This window comes from Leptonychotes weddellii, chromosome 9, assembly GCF_054177405.1.
Source record: "Leptonychotes weddellii isolate Sample4059 chromosome 9, ASM5417740v2, whole genome shotgun sequence".
Classification (NCBI taxonomy): Eukaryota; Metazoa; Chordata; class Mammalia; order Carnivora; family Phocidae; genus Leptonychotes; species Leptonychotes weddellii.
This window is the reverse complement of record NC_138377.1, coordinates 110,373,306-110,395,405: the sequence shown is the minus strand read 5'-3', so window position 1 is coordinate 110,395,405 and position 22,100 is coordinate 110,373,306. Positions and strand designations below refer to the sequence as shown.

At 53.0% G+C, this 22,100-nt stretch overlaps 1 protein-coding gene across 2 annotated transcripts in view; it reads left to right on the top strand.

The window, feature by feature from the left end:
- LRRK1 (leucine rich repeat kinase 1) overlaps positions 1-22,100 on the top strand; it is a 79,242-nt gene that overhangs the window by 26,396 nt on the left and 30,746 nt on the right. The window contains exons 1-15 of one of the 2 annotated variants that reach the window (XM_081831536.1): positions 1,481-1,554; positions 5,192-5,418; positions 6,507-6,634; positions 6,725-6,888; positions 7,754-7,891; positions 9,764-9,876; positions 11,088-11,164; positions 15,719-15,848; positions 16,441-16,553; positions 16,934-17,148; positions 19,043-19,207; positions 19,716-19,888; positions 20,872-20,992; positions 21,260-21,419; positions 21,825-22,100. In XM_081831536.1, coding sequence (XP_081687662.1) covers positions 1,528-1,554; positions 5,192-5,418; positions 6,507-6,634; positions 6,725-6,888; positions 7,754-7,891; positions 9,764-9,876; positions 11,088-11,164; positions 15,719-15,848; positions 16,441-16,553; positions 16,934-17,148; positions 19,043-19,207; positions 19,716-19,888; positions 20,872-20,992; positions 21,260-21,419; positions 21,825-22,100 — 2,227 coding nt within the window. In that variant the 5' untranslated portion in view covers positions 1,481-1,527. Of the gene's footprint in view, positions 1-1,480; positions 1,555-5,191; positions 5,419-6,506; positions 6,635-6,724; positions 6,889-7,753; positions 7,892-9,763; positions 9,877-11,087; positions 11,165-15,718; positions 15,849-16,440; positions 16,554-16,933; positions 17,149-19,042; positions 19,208-19,715; positions 19,889-20,871; positions 20,993-21,259; positions 21,420-21,824 lie in introns of those variants that run through there. The other variant, XM_081831534.1, reaches the window with a different exon arrangement.

The window sequence follows — 22,100 nt, the reverse complement described above, 5'->3', positions numbered from 1 at the left end:
TCAGCGGCACATACAGCCTCTCTTTTCTTATTGATGATTTTCTTCTGCTGGAACGGCGCCCTCCAGATGGTGTCCCCGTAACGTAGCTACAGGTGGTAACACAGACCCTCGTGGGCGATGAGGAAGACAGTTCTGGCCGCAAAGCTTGCAGGCTTAGTAGGGTTTAGACGGGAGGCAGGAGGGCTGTGAATTCCAGGGCAGAGAACCCGGGGCAGGGTGCGAGCCAATGTGGTGACAGAGCACGGTGTGAAGGCAGAGGCCAGCCAGACCTGCAGAATCTCGGATCCTCCAGTGACCTCATGACACCCCCCGTCAAAACGAGGCTGGTTTTTAGGAACACGCTTTTACAAAAGCTCTCTTAGCTCCCAGGCCCACCCACCTTGTGCTTTCCGCAGTGTCCAAGCATTACCAAGCAACGCGCGTTCCAGGGGGAGTATTGGCAGCCCCGGGGCTCCCCAGCAGCCCCTCGGCAGATGGGCCAGTCAGTTACTGACAACGAGGCCACACTCCCTGGCTCCCCACAGCCTACCTAAGAATTTCAGCGTTGGGTCCACTTTCTGAGCCCTGTGGTTCATTCGTGAATAGGCAGTTTCTGTGTTTGGTTGGCATGGTTTTTCCTTGGCCTTGCAGCCTCTGCTCTTAGGAGCATGCCCATCCCCCAGGTGCTTCTACCTACAGCAGTGGGAATGCAGAGGGCAGGGAGGAGACAGTGAGGCCTAAAGCTGGAAAGTGGATGGGGAGACTGGCGCTGTGGGCTCCCCAGGGAAGGAGTTGGGATGCTCTGCTGCAGGCAGCCTGGGGCTGGGGGGAAGGCTGAACGGTTTTGAGCAGACCTTGACATTTTAGGATGATCGATCCGGTTGGAGGTGTGACTGGACGGATTGCAGTTCTCAGTGGTTTGATTCTCGTCAGGGCGCAAGCATTTATTTAGTGTCTGCTGCATGCGGGACGCGCTGCTGACCAGCCGAGACCGTCCGTCAAGGCTCTGCGCTTGAGGTGCACACGGGCCGGGTTCTGGATGGCCGCACTGCCTGCTGGGGCATAAGAGATGACCCTGGGGCCTGGGTTAGTGCAGTACAAAATCAGCAGGCAGGTTCATCTAAGGGGAGTTGAGCCAGACAGAGCCCGAGAAGGTATCCACGTCTACCAAAACTTGCCCGAGGCCCCCATGGAGTTAGTCAGGTGGACATGGCGGGGCTTGGGGCTCCTGAGGTTGAGCCCCTGCTCCTTATGGGATTGATTATAGGCTGCAGCTCTGGGCTCACAGAACGTGAAAGAGATGCAGGAGGGAGACTGAATTGTCAGGACAGAACGTCTCCCTGATCCTTTTGTACCATCATTCGTTCGTGTCACAAGCACAGTCGGAATCATTTCTGGTTTTTTAGTTATTTTTGATGGTCCTGTCGTTTGAGTTATAGGTCTGTCAATAGACACCTAAGATTTGTTGTTAAAAATCAAAACCAAAACCACCCCTTTTTCAGCTTCCATTTGGCTGCCGTTGTCAGTCCAAGACAAATCCACTTGGTGATGGATGACCAGAAATGGCCACACAGGGTGAGTGGAGAGTCAGACTGCAATCTGGGCCTCTTGGCTTTGTGTCTAGCTGTCTGGTCCTGGGCCCGGGACCAGTGTGTGTCTCCAAGAACCCAGGAAGAGGAGGCCTCCAGGCCCTCGGAGTACCTTCTTTGACTTGGCATTGCAAAGCCTGGAACGGTGACCTTGCTCTCAGCCCACTCCTGGGCCAGCTCTCATGCTGATCCCAAGGCTCCCCACAGGAGCACTCTGTCCTTCTCAGCACCCAAGCCAGGGAGAATCCTGGGTCCAGAAGTAACCTAGACATCATCTGGCCCCAACCGCTTATTTAACAGATGAAACCCAACAATAACCAGATGAAGGGTGATGCAATTACAAATTCTAGAAGGATTAGGGAGAGGCCCATGTGGCTAGATTTCAACTGCAGGCATCAGGATGCCCTCCCGTGAAATACAGAGCTGTGTCGGATCAATGGGCTGAGAAGGGTGACACCCCAATAGCAGTGGGTATGCCTAACACCCAGATTCTAGTTTCTAAATACCATTTTCTGCTAAAGGGAATCAGGGCTGATTGCAGGGCTGGGGTTTGGAAAGCACCAGAGGAGACGGGAGCATCCTGTTTTGCCAGGAAGTAAGGAAGTATGCCAAACAGGTAGGGATATGTCAAAGGAACACAGGAGCCCCCTTGATGGGACTCCCACTGGCCAAATTGGGGATGACCCGAGTGGCAAAAGACATAATGATAATAAAAATTATAACACTTTGGATAAAGAGAGAATCCGTGAGTCCATAGGGATACTTAAATGGGGCAGGGAGACCCCCTTCTGTACAGAAGAATGCCAAGTAACAAATGCAGGAGGAATGGTAGTTTTACAAAAATCACTGCTTTGTAACCATCAGCGTACTAACTGAGCCAGGCGAGGATCAACAATGGCCGCTGAAACCACTGGGTGAAATCATGTAGGAACGCAAGATATTCACCAGTCTCAGAATATCACTCCACAGATTGCTTAGGAATCACAAAGAGTAAAATGCACCTTTCCAAAAGGACGGGTCCGACGGACACTACCTTCAACAAGAGAGCAGACTTGGCCTTCTCAGTAGTGGAATTACCTGACAGCAGGTGCCCTCTGCTGACGTTCAGTTGAGAGGACTCCTCATTGTCTGAGATGTTTGCCAAAAATGCTTACCTTGAATCTGAACACGAGGGGAAACAACTGAGTAAATTCAGATTATGGGGTATTCGATGAGACAGCGGACTTGAAAAATTGCTATGCCAATGTGGAAAAAGACCTAAGAAGCCATGAGGACTCTTCTAGATTAAAGAAAAGCAGGGGGACATGACAACGAAATGCAATGTGTGATTCTTGATGGGATCCCGGATCAGGACACAAAATAGTTATAAAAGACACTTCTGGGATAACTGAGACTATGTGAACGTGGACCGTGGATTTGATAATACTGTATTGATTTCATTTCTTGAAAATGATCCATATATAGTGGTCACGTAGGAAAATATCCTTGTTCTGTAGAGATACGTGCTGAAGTATTTAGGAGTGAAGTGCCATGATGGCTATAATTTACTTGGAAATGATTCAGCAAAAAATGAAAAATGTGGGGCACCCGGGTGGTGCAGCCGGTTAAGCATCCGACTCTTGGTTTCGGCTCAGGTCATGATCTCATGGGTCGTGGGATCGAGCCCCACGTTGGGCTCTGTGCTCAGAGTGGAGTCTGCTTGGGACTCTCTCTCTCTCTCCCCCTCTCCCTCTAAACTAAATAAATAAATCTTTAAAAAAAAATGAAAAGTATGTGTGGAAGGAAAGGAGAGAAAGCAAATGTGGCGTCGGATTAACAATGGAATCTAGGTGAAGGGCATTTCATGCGTATTCACTATCCAAGTTCAGCTCTCCTGCAGGTCTGAAATTTTTCAAAATAAAAAAGTGTTGGGGGAAACAGTAATGACAAGAGAAACAGCAATAGAGTGACTTACTTGGCTTTTTAAAAAAAAATCAGCTGAAGTTAAAACTCCATTCTCTTGATCCCAAATCCAGCAGACCATCACCTGTCCCTCTTCATCCAGGTGAATGGAGAGACAAGACAGAGACTTTCATCCCCTGGGTCAAAGATCAGAGCTTTGAGAGGGTCTTCCCAATCCTGGCAGCCTCGCTAAGGAGATAAAGACCAGACACACATCGCCATCTAATGGCCACATAAGGAAGTGTGTCTGGTTCTGCCAATTTTGAAAGCAAACTTACCCCACGTTACTGGTCTTTCCCGCCATTGGCTTGGTTGTTACATTTTCCTGTTTGCCAAGCACTGATTTTTTGTTTCTCTAATTTTCTCGTATGGATTTCCAGTTGCTTTGGAGAAACAAGCCAAAAAGCTGATTTCCTCCCCCCGGAAACTGAATCAAGCCCCAAATCCTTTGATAATCCAGAAAAAAAGAGAAAAACCTTGCTCATGTGTATTTAACCACCACACCCCAGCAAGCGGTTGGTCCCTCTGACTCCCTCTTGTGGAAATAAACAAAGGCCAGCCAAATGAGAAAAGCAAAGACGATTTATTCTGAATTTGCTGTAGCAAGGGAGTCAGCTACCTTCACTTGTGTTTTGGCAGAGAAGTGGGAAAGCTTTCTCGTGGGAGAAAGGGAAAGCCTCAGGTGTGCCCCCACTGGAGGCTATCGATGGGGAAGCTGGAGGCAGCTCACGAGATGGGGGCTGTCCTGCGTGATTGGTTGGGGGAGCACTTTGGCTTTCTCTGGTTGATTTTTTTTTTTTTTTAAGATTTTATTTATTTGACAGAGAGAGATAGCGAGAGAGGGAACACAAGCGGGGGAGTGGGATAGGGGGAAGCAGGCTTCCTGCTGAGGAGGGAGCCCGATGCGGGGCTCGATCCCAGGACCCTGGGATCATGACCTGAGCTGAAGGCAGACGCTTAACGACTGAGCCACCCAGGCACCCCTCTCTGGTTGATTTAAGTGGGATATGGGGACAAAGTCTGGGGAGGCTGTCCATGATTAATCAAGTCCTGGCCATTTGGGGCTGTTTGTTACAGAAGTTACTGGATTGATGGTAGCATGGCAATGTGGTTCCCCACAAGTCTGGCTTAGAGCAGGCTGGCTCCCCGCGCTGGTTATTGTAGAGAAGGGGGTTAGTTTCCCAGGCAGTTTGACAGGTGATGTGTCAAAGTTCTGTTTTTTTATATGCGGCCTGGCCATTGTATATTCGGTCTTTCTCACTCCGGAAGCAGCCCGTCCGCAAAGCACCCAGTGTAGGGCCCGCTGTGTTGCAGGGGAGAGACCCAGGTTTGGTCTTCAGCCTCCTTCTCCAGTCTGGGGAGGCCCCTCCAAGCGTGGCTGGCCTCCTCTATACAGAGCAGGTGCCATTCCTGCTGATTCCGGCCCTGGAAGTGGCAACACTCAGCCCCACACCCCCGCGGGCTCCCCCTAGGGGCTGCAGAGCCGGGTGGGGTCTTGCAGAGATCACCCGTGAGATACAGACACAGTGCCAGCCACAGCTGGCCAAGGTCCTGACGCCCTGGGACACCAGCTGAGATGGGCAGACAGACTCACGGTTAAATCATAAATCATTGCTCTATTCCAAGCTGACATTGGCACCCCGGGCTCCCCGAGGGTGCTTTTCCCCTTTCTCCAAACCCAGGCTCTTCGTGTGAAATGGTCCCACCTCAAGTTGCCCTGGGTGGATCTGGACTGGCTCATAGACATCTCCTGCCAGATCACAGAGCTGGACCTTTCTGCCAACTGCCTGGCTTCCCTCCCCTCCGTCATCCCCTGGGGACTCATCAACCTCCGGAAGCTGAACCTCTCCAAGAACCACCTGGGGGAGCTGCCTGGTGTGCAGTCATCAGATGAAATCATCTGCTCCAGGTGGGCACCCACCCCACGCAGGCCCCTTGGGGTGTGCACAGGGACCTCTGTACTCAGCGCCCGCCCCACCCCCACCCCCACCCCCGCAGTCCTCCTCCTGCTACGTACTCCTTGATCGGAGTTTGTGGTTTTGAAAACCAATTCTCCGTAAAAGGAGAGAAATTCTGCCTGTCCTTACACAGTTCTGAGGAATACGGTGCCCCCCTCCTTCCGAGGGGAACGCAGAGAAGTCTGGGGGGGGAGCGGTTTGTCTGGCCCACCTTACACTGCGCATGGTGGCCATGCAGTCTGCTCGCCCGAGATGTCTGGTGTTGGTCCTGCAGACAGAAATCTGAGAAGGCTGAACGCTTCCTGGCTGGGGGGAAACAGTGAGGCCCAGGGGCACCCATTTTTATTTGACCTCCCAGGGAAAGTGGGAAGGGCCTCAGAGAAAGAGTTGCCCCTAAAGCGCTCCAGCAGCAGATGGATGGCGTGGGCAGCTCCTGGTCTCCCTTTTCAGGGGGCCTTGGGAAGAGGCCTGAGCCTTCCCCCCGAGGCTGCCTGGGAAGGGCGGGGCCTTATCTCCACTGATGTGCAGTGATCCTCACTCTATAAGGATCTATAAGCCGATTTCAAAAGCTAAGGCTTCACCTAGAGTGAAGTCAGAGAGAATGTCCCACAGCGCATAGGGGCAGAAGTAAGCCACGGGGAAGAAGGCGCCACACAAACATTTCAAGAACAAGTGTCTTCTGAGTGGGGGTCCTTAGCCAGGGCCAGACTCGGAGGTCCAGATGGCTCGAAACACGGCCCTAGGGCCTTCCAGCAGTTTCTGGGACACCAGCTGACTGTGCTATCATACATTGAGAAAGGTTTACATCCCTATTGGTCAGTGAGACCTGGGCCCACCAAAGAGACGTGTGATTTTCTTCGTCTACACGGGACATGGTAATAGTTAATGCGATGAATAGAAGTCCTACCGCAACGTTTTCAACGCACGCTCTTCAGCATTGTGTGAGGGGAAAAGAGTATTATGCCCACAGAGAAACATGTAACAGAGATGCCTTTCCTCTTTCTTCTGATGCCTTGACTGCCTCCCTCCCCAACCGCAGGCTCCTCGAGATTGACATTTCCAGCAATAAACTGCCCCACCTCCCACCGGGATTCCTGCACCTCTCAAAACTTCAAAAACTGACAGCTTCCAAAAATTACTTAGAAAAATTGTTTGAAGAAGAAGGTGGTATGTTGTATCATCGACACCCTGACCTAATTTGTCATTTTGTTCTTGACAGCAGTCTTTTTACCAATTTAATATTTTCTTTTTCCCTAGCCACTAACTGGATTGGTTTGCGGAAGCTACAGGAACTTGATATTTCTGACAATAAATTGACAGAACTCCCTGCACTTTTCCTTCATTGCTTCAAGTCGCTCAATTCTCTGAATGTCTCCAAAAATAACCTGAAGGTGTTTCCAGATGCCTGGGCCTGCCCTTTGGTGAGTATTTTCCCGGAAATCATGAAAGGCCAGTCAACCCGGCATCTCACGTGAACCAGAACACTGCTCAGGGCTCTGTCTCGCTTCCTCCCCTTGGTGACCAGGCTGGGTAGCAGCATTTCTGTTCTCCTGTTACCACTGAGCGGTGTCACTCAGCATCCGGCCACTGAGTGTCTCAGGTGACTCACTTGAAAGCCAGCCCCCTCCGCAACTGCCCCACCCCGGCTCCGGGCTTGAGATTCGTGCCATAACACCCATAGAACTTTCCACAGTTACAGCTTGCTCATCTGGCATGGGGGAGTTCTGCCCAAAAGGAGGACACGGTTCCTTTCAACTAGCTGTGAAATAAGAACAAAGAAAAGAAGAAGAAATAATCCGCGTCCACCGCACTGCCAATTAAATGGTGTTTTTGTTTCTGGGGAAGTTTGCTTGTTAAAACAGATGGACTAGCATAAAGAATGTTTATGTTTTATTGCTGTTGGTTTCAAACCAAGAAATTCTCCATCGCTAGCGTTCGTGTTCTGGTTTAAACATATGAGTGTGGGAAACCAGCTCGTCTCTAGAGCTTGGTCCGGCGTGATGCTATTATTTCCAAGGACAATGGGCCAGATGTTCTGGAATGAAGGGATAGGAGCATGAGCCACCTTTGTGTCCCTCAGGAAACCATTCCCGTCCCTTCCTTGGAGCAAGGACAGCAACACGGGACAATGACAGTTTATAGCCTCTTAGCCAAGTTGTATTTATAACAGAGCCTTATTGTCGCATTCTGATTTTCCACATCAGATTTGGAAATGGTCTTTCTCATAAGCTTAATGCACTTAAGAAGCTAATCGATACCTCCTTCTCTTTCTCGTCAAACTCCTAGAAATGTTGTAAAGCATCCAAAAATGCCCTGGAATCTCTACCGGACAAGATGGCTGTCTTTTGGAAAAACCACCTGAGGGATGTGGATTTCTCAGAAAATGCTCTCAAGGAAGTTCCCCTGGGGCTTTTCCAGCTTGATGTAAGTCTGATCGCCCTCTCTTTCTCATTTTTGGCTTCTGTGAGGGAATCAGTCCACACTGCAGTACAATCTGTAGGCTTCTCCTGAGCTTCTGAGATGAAAAAAAAAAAAAAAAGGTTCAATTGTCAAAAATGTGCGTATTTATGAGCAAAGATTGGGAGGAAGTGAGCAACATGAAAGCACAGCCCAGCAGCCCTCTGTCTGGCCTTCTCTGGCCTCTGTCCTTCCGGGCCCCTGCTCCCCACCCCCCACCCCCAGCCAAGGCCTACCAGTGTGCAAAGCCGAGGGAGCACTGCAGCGTGGGCCTTCCTGCCCGTCTCCCTCCCCAGAGGTGGCAGAACTGGAATTCCTGGGGGTCAGAAGCTTCTTTGGATGTGAACTCAAGAAAGTACCTTTTGCCAGAGCGCCATGTCCCCCTGCCCCAACCCATCCACCTGGGGCTGCTTTCTTATCTTAGGTGGTTTGCCCACCTGTCTCTGTTTTCCCCACTCAAATGGGAGCCCCGTAAGGCAGAGCAGAGCTCATATGCATCTCTTGGCACCCGGGGCCAGCCCCAGCTTGGGGCCTGACCAGTGTTGGCTGAAGGCACCAGGGAGGCCCCAGGCAGGGCCCGGGCCTCGCCACCCAGTCCTTCCAGGCCAGCCACCTGGGCCCCCACAGGGTCTCGTGCCGGGAGAAGTACAGCTTCCCCTCATGTTCAGGGACCCCTAAAGGGCCAGGAAGGTACCTTCTATCTGTGTGTTCTCAGGGAGGAGGGCCACCAAGTCTCAGGCCCCGGGGCCTGCACACTTTGATGGGGGCCCTGGTCGGTGAGGGTGTAGGTCACTGCTCCCCTCAGGGGCACCCCTGGCTTATTAGCTTAGTCCCCTGATCTGAGTCGGTATCCTCATTTCTCCCCGGCAGCATGCCGACTGGGTTCTCTGGTTCCCACCAAGGCCAGAAGCAGCAGATCAGGAGGGAAAGAACTTTGTCCAGGACCTTACCACTCAGCCCTGTGGGAATTCATGTTTGCTCACGGTCTCCCCCTCCAGATGGGGGTCCTGGGAGGCCCTGCACAACCCTGGGGTCCTGGGGCTTGGTGCATGCACGGCCCTACGAGGCATTCGGTGACATGCTGGTTGTGATGGTGGGGGCAGTTTGGACCCCCTTTGACAAGGGAGGAGGCGAGGGCATGGAGTAGGGAGTATAAAGCAGGGCAGCCCGTTTGCACTCCTGAGCCTTGCCCACCGAGGACAGGAGAGTCCCTGTCCCTAGTGAAGGCTTCGAGAAAGGTTACAACATTCCGCCTGTACTCCCACTAAAGTAAAACATGTTACAAGTCCAAGGGCGGAGCTTGTCCCCGCAGTTTCTGGTGGGCGGACAGAGGGCCAATGGCCAGGGGGTAAGCAGGGGGCACCGGGCCAGCAGAGGGGGCCTGGCTGGGGCGGGTGACCCTCCATGTCCCCGCCACCCTGCCCCTGCACGGGGCATCCCCCGAGGAGGTCACGGGAGGCAGGGGCGCCCCGCTGCCGTGTGATACCTTGGCCTCCAGGACCCTCAGCACCGGCCGCTGCTCCCCGGGCAGGCCCGTGAGTAATTGTCGCTCTTCAGAAGGCCCAATGCTGAGACGTACTTGGACTCCTTTCGTTCTGGAATGACTGCCTCCCATTGATCTGGAGGGAAGGACCGTGTTCAGACCGTCCTGTTGGCTGCGTTGGGTATAATTTCATGAGTTCTAAGAGGCTGTTGAGCCTGACACTATTGGAATCTTGGTGAAGGTGAATCGGTTATCATCATTTTGCTGCATTTTGTCAGGGAGCTGACCCTTCTCCTCAGTCTGTCCTCCCTGTGGTGTTTGATGGTGTCTCTGCATCTCTCTCTCTTTCTCTCCAGGCCCTCATGTTCCTAAGGTTACAGGGAAACCAGCTCATGGCGCTGCCGCCTCAAGAGAAGTGGACCTGCAGACAGCTCAAAACCCTGGATCTTTCCAGAAACCAATTTGGCAAGTAAGCATGGGGGCTCTTTACCCTGGCAAGTTCTAAAACGCATGTGTAACCACAGTCCAGCAGCCCCTGGGGCTGGTGGCTCTGTTGGTTTATTAGGGCTGCAGTAACAAAGCATCACAGGCTGGGGGGCTTACACAAGACACGTCTATCCCCCCCCCACGCTTCTGGACAGGGTGAGTCTGAGGTTTCTCCCGAGGGCTCTCCCCAGGGCTTGCATAGAACCCCCTCTTCCCTGTGTCTCACATGATCTTCCCTCTGTGCATACCTGTGTCTGAATCTCTTCTTAGAAGGACACCAGTCAGATTGGATTAGAGTCCACTCATATGACCTCATTTTAACTTGTTTACCTCTTTAAAGACCTTACCTCCAATTACAGTCACATTCGGAGGTCCTGGGGGTTAGGACTTCAAAACATAGGGGCGCCTGGGTGGCTCAGTTAGTTAAGCGTCTGCCTTGGGCTCAGGTCAGAATCCCAGCATCCTGGGATCGAGCCCCACATCTGGCTCCCTGCTCAGCAGGGAGTCTGCTTCTCCCTCTCCCACTCCCCCAGCTTGTGTGCTCTCTCTCTCTCTCTGTCAAATAAATAAATAAAAACATCTTTAAAAAAAAGAAAGGACTTCAAAACATAAATTGGAAGGTGGGGGGCACAATTCACCCATAACAGCATCCTCCCATTTCTAAATTTTAAAGGCTCCTGGAGGATCTTCTCACACCTAACCTGTCATTCTTTTCCAAAGTTTTGGCCAGCCACTCACCAAATGCACATCCATTGAATAAAAATCACTCCCAAAGACTTCTAATAAAAGATGAAAATGTGGGGATGAGCACAGCTGGCCCCTGGGGTCCTGGAGACCAGCCTCCCTATTTCACTTGCTGAAGCCCACCCACTTCTTAGCAGGACTTGACCCCCGAAAGAGAATCCCCCCACCCCAGTGAGAGTGTGTGATATGGAACAGCTGCTGGAATGGGCCATCTTGCCAGGCACAGAAATGCTCACACCTGCCTGAAATGGAAAAGCTCAAGAATCGAAATCACCATTGGTCATGCTGAGCTTAAGCAGTGTGGGTGCTTACCTAGTAGCTGCAGGGGGCCCCAACACCCTGCTGATGGAATGTTCTCCCTTATCTCCGCATGGCTCGGCATTATAGTGTCACAGCAAAAATTGTCATGCTCTCCTCAAAATCTGATTTTTTTTTTTTTTGCCCCTGCAGAAATGAAGACGGACTGAAAACAAAGCGTATTTCCTTTTTCACCACCAGAGGGCGCCAGCGTCCTGGGACCGAGACAGGTGTGTGAGTCCCTGGGGGCAGATGAGACCGCCGGGCGGGCAGTTCCCTGCTCCACCACCGGGGGACGCCCTTACATGGGGCTTTCCCCGAGAAACCTGGGCGCGCACTGTGCCCCTTGCTCATCAGGCAGGTGTGGCCTGCAGGTATCCCGAAACCCTCTTTCCTGCTTGCCATCCAGTGAGACTGGTAGCTATGGTGTGGATGGTTCTGCCGTGAGTGAGCATCGCCCTCGAGATGGTACACCTGTTAGCGCCTTTCTGTAAGGCTTACGGAATGGGGTATGGCTTGGAGTTCCCCACTTTGCAGGTGAGGAAGCTGAGGCTCCCACGGGATTGCAGTCAGCTCAGGCTCCCATAACAAAGCACCACAGACTGGGCGGCTGAGACAATAGAAATGTATGCTCTCACAGTTCTGGGGGCTGGAAGTCTGAGATCAGGCTCCTTGTGAGGGTCTTCTTGCTGTTTTCTCAGAGAAAGAGAGAGACGGACAGACAGAGCAAGCTCTCTGGTATCTCTTCTTATAAGGGCACTAATCCCCCCTCATGGGGACCCTACCTTCATGACCTCATCTAAACCTAATTACCTCCCAAAGGCTCCAACTCCAAATATCATCACGTTGGGGGCTAGGGCTTTGACGTGTAAGGGGGGGCGGGCACAATTCAGTCCACAGCACAGAGACTGACTGACTGACTGACTTGCCCAGGTCACGTGGCTGCTCGGCGACAGAACCAGGTTTCAGCCCAGCACTGAGGGACCCCAGCCCCGAGGTTGGGAAGGGTAGCACCGTGAGGTCTTCATGGCCACAATATATAGCGTCTGACGAAGACCACATGGGAGCACGGCCCTACCGCCCTGGCCAGCCTGAGATTCTGTTTTCACCCAAACTCATCAGAAACAGAACTGTTCCTAGAGTGTTCTTACTGGGTCTACAACCAAGCCAGCTCAGCAGACAGCATTCCAGGAAAACAAATTCTTCTCATTCATCATTTTCCGGGAGGTATGGGGGGAAGGTGTGGACCTGGCCCTTGAGCTCCTCAGCCAGCCCTCTTTTTTAACCTGAAAGCAAAGATTTCTAAAGCCAGCTATGCTCCCACAAATATCCCTCAGGATGCTGTCCCGGAGAACAGGAACCAATATTTAGGTCATTCTCAACGTAACAGAACGTTCTTCTTTGGCTCAGTTTATGTTGGCAGGTGCTCTTTTAGTACAGATGGTGTAAGATGGGGACGAGAAATGCCAGAGGCCAGGACGCATTTGCAGGAGATGACCTAAGTAGTCTGTCCACCTGTTACACTTCTTAATGAACTGGTATGTGTATATACACACATACATATGCATCAGTCATGTGTGAGTGTGTGTGTTTACATGTGATTAAAAAAGTAACATGTCATCAGTGGAACAGACCTAAGTAAATAATAGGAATTTAGCATGTGACAAGGTGGCATTTCAATTTAGTGGGGGAAACATGTTCTGTTGTTTTAATAAATACTGTGTTATACCTGCCTGTCCAGTTGGAAGGGGAAAATCACAACACTGGATTCCCTACCTTACATCTACTACAAAAATTTCCATGTGGATTTCAGATTTTTAAACATTAAAGGAAAACTATAAACATTTAAGAGAATATAGGTAAAATTTGTGGATGGAGAAGTCCTTTAAAAACCAGGTGGGAAATCCAGAAGTCACTAGAAAAAGACCAAAACCTTGGGCTTTGTAAAAATTGAAAAGCTTTGTTCAGTAAAAGGCATCATAAACCAAGTCATAATGCAAACAGACTGAGAAGAAATATTTTCAACGCAAATCATTGCGACATAAATTGACTTAACTCCCTAATATACAAAGGCTGCTTACAAATTAATTTTTTGAAAAGGATAACTCAGTTGGAAAAAAAAATAGGGGAGGGCAAAGGATATAAACAGTTTGCAGAAAAGGAAGTCCAAATGGCCCAGAAACAAATGAAAAGGCCCCGAACCACACTAATGGGGCTGCACAATGAGGAATTTCATAACTCATCCTTTTTGAAATGCGGGGCCTTTAGGACTTTGGAAATTGAGTCCAGACATAGGGATTTCACTTGGAAGGAAGGACAAACACTTTCTTCTCATTGATGCCAAAACGGTATAATACCCTTGAAAAGTGTAGCTGGGATAGACCTCGGTCAGGCTTCTATTGCTGTGGGTTGAGCCTCGTCCATTTGAGTGGATTAGAAATGTGTCTCCAGTTTAGAAATGCAGAAGGGCATGAGGAGGTAGGGCCCAACACTCAGTGGGACCAGACACTCCCTGTGGAGCCATCAGAGTACAAGGCCAAAGGCATGCCACAAAAAACACAACAGGAGCGTGTACTAATGTTCTGGAAAACGGTTTTGCTGGTAGCCCGCAGGAGCCCGGCTGGGGAGCGAGGTGAGGAGGCCACACCCCTTGGAAGTTTCCCTGGCAGAGGTGGACGGTGGCTTTGGCACATGACAAAGGCCTCTTGAGTTTGCTAATTTCGTCCCGAATGTTGAGGCCCACCCCTGGATGAAAAGAAGGAGACCCGGTTGAAAATTCTGCCGGGGGGGGGGGCGGGGGAAGGGAGGTTATTCTCTGGGGGCTGTTGATCCTCCGGTAAGGAATTATCTATAAAAGCTAACTTGTTTGCAGATGGATAGTAAAATTCCAAGGAGATTTATGTACATTCAAGTAGTCCTATTTGTGCGGCGGCCTCGTCCAAAAATAATTTGGACAGCCGTTTTTACGGTAAAACTCAGACCAGCAGAGTCATAAATAACTCTAGGCATAATTACAGTTCATAAATACCTGGCGCTGTGCTCTCCCAGACCCGCTTCTGCACGGGGCCAGGAGCTCTGTGACAGGTGCTGCTTCTGTTCCCCGTGGTAGTTCCTTATTCCGTCCGCCCGTTACTTAGGCTTCATAAACACCGAGGTACGACTTGAAAATCAGAAGGCACAGAGGCCAGGTGTTCTGAATGTGTTCTCGGGGAAGAAAGTGAGCCTTTCTTTCTTCCCGTGCATGTTCTTTCAGTGTGTGCCGGGGCAGGCTAAAGTGAATCATTCTTTTTCACTGGGGGGGAAAAACAAGTCCTTTTGAGCATTTTCCTCACGTTCAAAGCCATCTTTAAAAGTCTATTGCACCTTCATTACACTGAAGGAGGTACTGCCCTGAGTCCTCTTCCCATGGGGACCGGCTAGGCTGGTTTTCCGGGCTCCGATTTCGGGATTCCGTTATCGTCTCTCCCAGAACATTCTCTGATCCTAGGTTACCCCATTACCATCGATACCGCGGGCGACACGTGTGGAGAAGAGCCAGAGCAAAGGGAGAAAGTTGTGATCAAGGGCAGGAAAGTCACTTCAGCCCAACAAGAGAATCCTGGCTTCTCTATCTCACTGGGCTGGCAGAGGGCCAGAGGAGAGGGCTTTGGGGCCATCTTTTATCTTGAGTTCTGGGAGCTGGAGCTGAAAGGGACCCTTGCAGGCGTGGAGTCCTGCCCCCTCCCACCCCCCCACCACTCCCTGCCTTATCAGGGAGGATAAGGCACTTCGGAGATTGTGCTGAAACCTAAGCCTCTGATCCCCATCAGTGCGCGAGTCCAAGCTCCCAACCCCAGTCGCTCTCAGCTCCCACACTCCGGTGCCCGAGGAAGGAACACATACAACATGATCTTAATGGGAATCTCATAATTAGCCTCATTAACGAAGTCGCTTAAATACCAGAGAGTTGGCTGGCTTTTCAGAGAGTGGCATCTCAGGCAGCCTGAAAACCGAGCCCATTGTATTATTTGTTAATAGACTGGCTTTCTTTTAATTGAAGAGGGCAGGTCCCCAGTAAACAGAATTTTTGAGCAGTGGCAAATGGTGTGGAATGAATATCCAGCCTCCTAGTAATTCCCTTCCCCAGAGACGACGGTGGAATTTGATGCGTCTGTAGTAATCATTATGTTTGTGTCTAACATACGTGTCCGTGCGTGTGCGCCTGTATGTTCACGTGCCTGGAACAGCATGTAACATGCACCCACGTGTGGTGTGTGTGCATGTCTATAACACCATGTACCTGTGTGCATATGTGGCCTGCACACAAACAGCATCGCAGAGCATCTATGTGCGTTACAGCGCACGTACATGAAACATACACACATAAATGCACGGGGTGTGTGTTTGCTCACATGCCCGCACACCCACGTTTTCAGTTCACCAATAGCTCTTGAGTATCACTTCATACCCGCACATGTAGACCTGCCCCATGCTTTGCAATAATTGTATATTCTCTCGTTACTCATCAGCCACCTCCCGGTAGGCTGTCTTCTGTTTTGGCTGTTACAAACAGCGTGCCATGGAGTGTCCTGCCCTCACATCCTTGCCACACACGTGCACGGATGTCTGTAGGGCCATCCCCTAGAATTAGAATCCCTCGGTCAGGAAGATGAGCACCTTATTCGGGGCGACTTGCCAAAATGCCCTCTGGAGGTTGCGCCCGCAGGTCCACCTGGCTGACCTGCATGCTGGGATGGTCCAGAATCATCTGCAAACATCCAGTCTGCTTTGCCATTTCTTCGCAGCGGGGGTGCTGGAATTCCCGGCCTTCCTAAGTGAGTCTTTGGAAGTCCTTTGTCTGAATGACAATCACCTGGACGCCATCCCTCCCTCGGTTTGCCTCCTGAAGAGTTTATCGGAGCTTTACCTGGGAAAGTGAGTACCCAGCCAGCGCAGGGAGGCAGAGTGTCCTCTGTAACCCATCTGAGGACCCAGACACTGCCGGGGAAGTGGGGGAGGGGAAAGAAGCCATCTATGTACCGGGAGGCAGCAGGGGGACTTGCAGAACAGGGCTTAGTCAAAGAGGTGGGCGAGGGGAAGGCAGGGGCCGTGAGAACTGCTCAGTCAGTCATCCTTCCATTTACTGAAAACCTACCACCAGGCACCGCGGAGGGGGTGCAGCGTGCGAAACAATGAAAATATCAAATAATTCCATTGCGTTGCCTTTTTGAGAAGAGACACTGATAATCTTTATGGCATCGTAATAAATAGAAGAGCCGAGGACGTTGAGGAAGGAAATCTAGTTCTAAGCCACAGGGATCTGCAGAAGACAGAGCTGGCTTTCTAGTGAGAAAGGCTTTGGAGTTATTGTCTAAACGGAACGCTCAAAAGCAAAGCCCGAGATGTTGGGGTTGGGGTGCAGGACCCAGAGGCTGCCAGGCTGCGAGGTTGCTGCGTGCGTGGGTGTGGGGGTGTGTGTGCGTGTGTCCTCCCACGGTGTCCTCCCATGGTGTACGTGTGCCCTCAGCAATCCTGGCCTCCGAGAGCTCCCTCCTGAGCTGGGGCAGCTGAACAATCTCTGGCAGTTGGACATTGAAGACCTGAACATCAGCAACGTGCCCACAGAGATCAAAAAAGAAGGTAGGGCTTCTGAGGCACTCCCCCCTCCCCTGGGGAAAGAGGACTCAAGTCCGGTCATTAAGGACCTGGGCTGGAAGCAGCCTGGGCTCCCGTGGCTGGGTACCACTGTATTGCAATTAACCATACGATAAAACTATCTATGATTCTCTGGGCAGGAAGGATATTGTCTTTAGGCCCTTGACTTTTGGACTTCACTTTTGGGGTAATTATGACCGCAACATCCCCCCTCCATCCGACCCAATCGCCCTCTCCACTTCCCCCCATTAGAACACATAGAAAGTGTTCCTTCAAGACAGGATTTTTGTTTCCCAAGAGCTGTGAGCATGTTCTTGCCCACATGTCAGCAGCATCTACCTTCCCCGCTCTGTGATTTTGCGTAGGCCCCAAAGCAATGTTGTCTTACCTGCGCGCTCAGCTGCGGAAAGCAGAGAAGTGCAAGCTGATGAAGATGATCATCGTGGGTCCTCCGCGCCAGGGCAAGTCCACCCTCCTGGAGATCTTACAGACGGGGAGGGCCCCCCAGGTGGTGCACAGCGAGGCCACCATCAGGACCACCAAGTGGGAGCTCCAGAGGCCAGCTGGCTCGAGAGCCAAGGTCAAGGATGGTCGGCGTGCAGAGTCCCCCCAGGGGTGGGAGGGAGCTTCCCCGGGCCCCTTCTTTCTCCTCTCCAGAGAGCCTGGGATTTTCACAGCCTGCTGTCTGAGGCCCAGAATATTTACAAGGGCCTCTCCTGCCAAGGGCAGTGAATAATTTCTTAATAATTTCTTAACATGACCTCGTGGTTGTTCTGTTATAGTTAAGTTGAGGCTTCGGGCCAGTGGTTCTTAATCTTGGCTGTCCATTAGATTTCTCTGATGAACTTCTAAAGACAGCAGTGGCCAGGCCTTTCCACTCCTGGCCCTAAGGATGGCATTTCAAATGGTCCGGAGTAGCTGCCCCCCAGAGCTGAGAGCAAACTGCTACTCTAGGCAGTGAGACACAGCAGCACCTGCCCCTGATGGGGAGGCGGAGAGAGCACTCCTGGAATGAATGCGCTGGCCTCCCTGACACCTGCTTTCACCCCAAGTTCTGAAAAGTCGAGTTCTTGAGCCCCTGCTTAAAACGAATCCTTTGGCAACTCTTAATCATCTTGTATTCTGTTCAGTATGAGACGAAGGAAAATGAACATTGTCTTGCCCTGGAATCAGAGGAAAGGGACTGCAGAAGAGTTGGAGGGATAGGCCCTTAGCTGTTTCTCCCAGCTCAGGGAAGGAACACTCAGGGAAGAGGCTGCACGATGTCCCCCTACGGCCCCCAGCACAGGGCCAACTAGAGACCGGTTTCCTTGCAAAGTCTTTTACAAAAAATCACTTTCCAAGTTGGGCATTCCAGTTCGGGTCATTAGGCATTTAAGCTGTGTATTTTAACAGACTCGGAAACTGGTCCTGTACAGAGCAGAGTCCCGCCTCAGAGTGAGTTCTGAACGAGTCCAGGACAGTCAAATACCTAATACCAGCAGAACCACCACCACCCCAGAACACCCCAGGAGTGAATCTCACTAACTCACGTCCAGGAGCTGTCTAAAGTCACCCAGAATCTCTGGATTCTCTCCTGGTTTTTTGTTTTGTTTTTTAAAGCAGTTACTCAGTATCACTTTCTTCCAGCTGGTCTTTAGCAAACGATGGTCCGAGCTCCGAGGGGTGAATTGCTGTTTCCATCTTTCTTGTCCTTTGGCCCCCACTTCCTTTTGGCCAGCATTCTAATCTCCCCTCCTTTGTCGAAGGACAACCACCACCTGATCTCTCGAACGCAGAGCCCCGTCCCTGCCCGTGTGTCTGGGCCCTCAGCCAGTTTAGAATGGCTGTCCATTTTCACTCCCTTGCAAAAGCAGGTCAGCACGCCTCATCTCGGCAGCCAACGTGCAACATCTCAGAAACGATCCTTTGCTGCAGAAAGCTGCAGTCTTGGCTGCTCGGGCCAGACTCTTAGCTCATAGGACCATGGAGAAACCACCGTTTACACAGCCTTTCCCCGCAAACAGCTAATCTTTTGTGTTGATTCCCACGTCGGGGCAGCTTCCCATCATCCTTGGTGGGCGCCGCCCTCCAGCCTACACAAGCGCGGAGGCCCGTCTCCTGGGCCGCGGCTTCCCACGGATGGAGGTTAAGCCTCGGCATGAGCTCCGGCGTCAGCCCCGGGGCCCCCTCCAGCGGGAGGTCTAACCGTCTGCAGCAGAGGCAGGGCCGTGTCCCCAGTGTTCTGCAGACACAGGTGGACGCAAACACCCCAGCCCCCCGGGAGCCCCCCGGGAGCCCGCCGTCCAGGGCCCGGCCCCCTGCTCTGTGAGCGGTAGATAGAAGCTTCCAGAAGTCCCACCTCCGCACCGCTGGGCCCCTTTCCCTCTCTTGGGTTCCTTGATTCCCGAGACCAACGGCAGGACGGGCCAAGCTCTTCCGCTGCAACCGTGGTCCCTAAATGCCTCCTGTCGTTGCCCCTGTTGCTCAAGCAGGTGGAGTCTGTGGAATTCACCGTCTGGGACATCGGCGGCCCCGCGAGCATGGCCACCGTCAACCAGTGCTTCTTCACAGACAAGGCCCTGTATGTGGTGGTCTGGAACCTGGCGCTGGGGGAGGAAGCTGTAGCCAACCTCCAGTTCTGGCTGCTCAACATCGAGGTGAGGAGACGCCAGCCCTGCAGCTCCCAGGCCTCGGAGCATCACGGGGGATGGGGGGCGCCTCTTCTCTGAAGCATCCCCCTTTACTGAGGAAAAACAAGGGAAACGGTCAGGGAGAAACACTGGGCATCTTGGCGGGCGTCCAGAGGACCCCCGAATCATAGGTCACCGTGGAGCGCTTAAAACCCTCCTCGGCCAGATGGTTGTCCGAGCTCTCCTAATTTTCTTGTACCTTAAATTTAAGAGCCAGCCCCTCCCCCCACAACTCTTGGCCCCAAGAGGAAGACAGAGCTCCCCTCTCACAAGTAAAGATGCTAAGAGGCTGGATGCAGGCCAGGTCACAGGCAGCTGATGCACTGGCTGAAGGGATGGGAAATCCAGCCCTTCTGGGGTGCCTCCCGGAACCCCTCTATGCACAACATGCCCTCGGGGTTTCCTGGGAGCCGTTTCCCAGTCCCTTCTTGGAGTGAAGGGAGCCGATGCTCAGCTGTGGGGCTCTCTCCGGCAGGCCAAGGCCCCAAACTCGGTGGTGCTGGTGGTCGGAACGCACCTGGACTTAATCGAAACCAAATTCCGAGTGGAGAGAATCGCAACACTGCGAGCCTACGTGTTGGCACTCTGCCGCTCGCCCTCTGGGTCCCGGGCCACCGGCTTCCCGGACATCAGCTTCAAACACTTGCAGTGAGTGTCCTGCTCTCTGGTACCTGGTGCCCCGCTGGGGCTGAGGCTCCGGCTTCCTCGCTTGTCCGTCTGCCCGGGGACGCTGGGGTCTGCCTGCAGGGGGCTGCTGAGCCAGAGGACTGGCAGGGCAGAGCCTGGACACACCCTCTCCGGGTGTGTGGGTCCCCTCCTCCCCTGTGGCCAGTGTTGAGCATGCCCGGCCCCCTTGGGACCAGGAGATGGAAACTCGTGTACTCCCTGTCACATTTGCTGATCTCCGACCAATCACAGACCCCCGGCATGGTCCTGGTCCTCACACTGGGTCTGAGTGGTCCGGGCCAGTGGCAGCAGGACCGGGGCCCTGGGCTTGTTGCTTGTCTCACCTCCTGTCCTGGGACTCACGACAGCCCCGTGGGTTATGGGGATCATCGTGCCCACTTCACAGATGATGGAAGGAGCTCAGCAAGTTAAGTAAGCCTTCTCTCTTAGGAATCAAGCATGGGTTGCTACACTGTGCTGGGGGCTCTCGGGTTCCCTCCCTCTGGGTGGAGTGCCACAGACCTCGGTGCAGGGATCAGCCTGGGGACACTTCTGCCTGCCTCAGAATGCAGGATCTGGCTGATCCTGATGCAGAATTTCAGGAATTCTTCGTGTGCCCTTGAGAACACCCCTGAGGCCTGTAACAACAGGGGCACTGGCTCTGGGCCAGACCTGGGTCCAACCCGAGTCTGCTCCTTTCCAGCTTGTGTCCTTGGGGGTCACCTTGCACCTTCGGGCCTCACATGCCTCCTCTGTAAAATGGGCGCGCTCAGGACACATACTGCATCGCTCCCCGCACAGAGCTCTGCACCACGTGAGACCTTAATACATGTCTCTGCGTTCACCTTTCACGGGTTCTTTTAACTTGCCAGCATTAGGGACAAAACCTGGGACACAGAGATGCTACAGCGCTCGTCAGAGAGAAGCGGTGTGATGAGTGATCACGTTCTGTTTTGCACTCACAGCGAGCTCTCCTGTAAGAGTCTGGAAGGCCAGGAGGGGCTGCGGCAGCTGATTTTCCACGTCACGTGCAACATGAAGGATGTGGGCAGCACCATCGGCTGCCAGAGACTTGCGGGGAGGCTGGTGCGTACCTCAGGCTCCAGCTGCAACCAGGGGGGCCCGCTCTCTTTCCGCCAGGAGTCCCAACACGTATGCCGTGTGCTCAGGCTCGGTGGTCCCCATGTGAGCAGTTTGGCGACCGGGCCGGGGGGAGGCCGGGGATGGGGCGGGGGTGAGAGGAGAAGCTCCCGTACTCAGGCCTCCGGGGAGTGGGGGGCAGCAGGCAGGGCTGGGTGGGTGGGGCGTGCCTCGCCACCTGTGGGGGCCCAGCCAGCCCACCTGTCCCCCCAGATCCCCAGGAGCTACCTGAGCCTCCAGGAGGCCGTGCTGACCGAGCAGCAGCGCCGCAGCCTGAACGACGACGTGCAGTACCTGACGGACAGGCAGCTGGGGCAGCTGGTGGAGCAGATGGCCAACAACGACATCAAAGACTATGAGGACCTGCAGTCCGGTGAGTGGGCAGCCCGGGAGGGCGGGGCGAGGGCCCCCGGGAAGGGGGGGGTGCGTCCCATTTCTCACCGCTCTGCGCCTGTCTGCAAATGACCGTCAGAGCACTCTGGGTGGTTGTGATGTGGGGGGGGGTCACAGATTCAATGAGTAGGCACATTTGCAGAGATGGGGTCCGCGAATGCTGGAGATGGGCGGACTGGAGCCCCCTGGCTGGCCGTCAGGTCAGCGCATCGGCAAGAGTTACGGGGTGCCGCTAGGGAACCCGGGACCGGGCAGCAGAGCCGTCGAAAGGGCCCTGGGTGCTGGGAGCATTGCTTGCTTCCTAAGAAGAACATGGGACTACGTCACCCCAGAGTCCCTGTCACCCTTTGTCTGATGCTGCTTCGTCCTCCCCTTCCCTGGGCAGCCATCAGCTTCCTCATAGAAACCGGCACCCTGCTGCACTTCCCGGACACCAGCCACGGCCTGAGGAACCTCTACTTCCTTGACCCCATTTGGTTGTCCGAATGTCTGCAGAGGATCTTCAACATCAAGGGCTCGCGGTCAGTGGCCAAGAATGGGGTGATCCGGGCAGAGGACCTCAGGATGCTGCTGGTGGGGACGGGCTTCACGCAGCAGACGGAGGAGCAGTATTTCCAGTTCCTGGCCAAGTTTGAGATCGCCCTGCCTGTGGCCAACGACA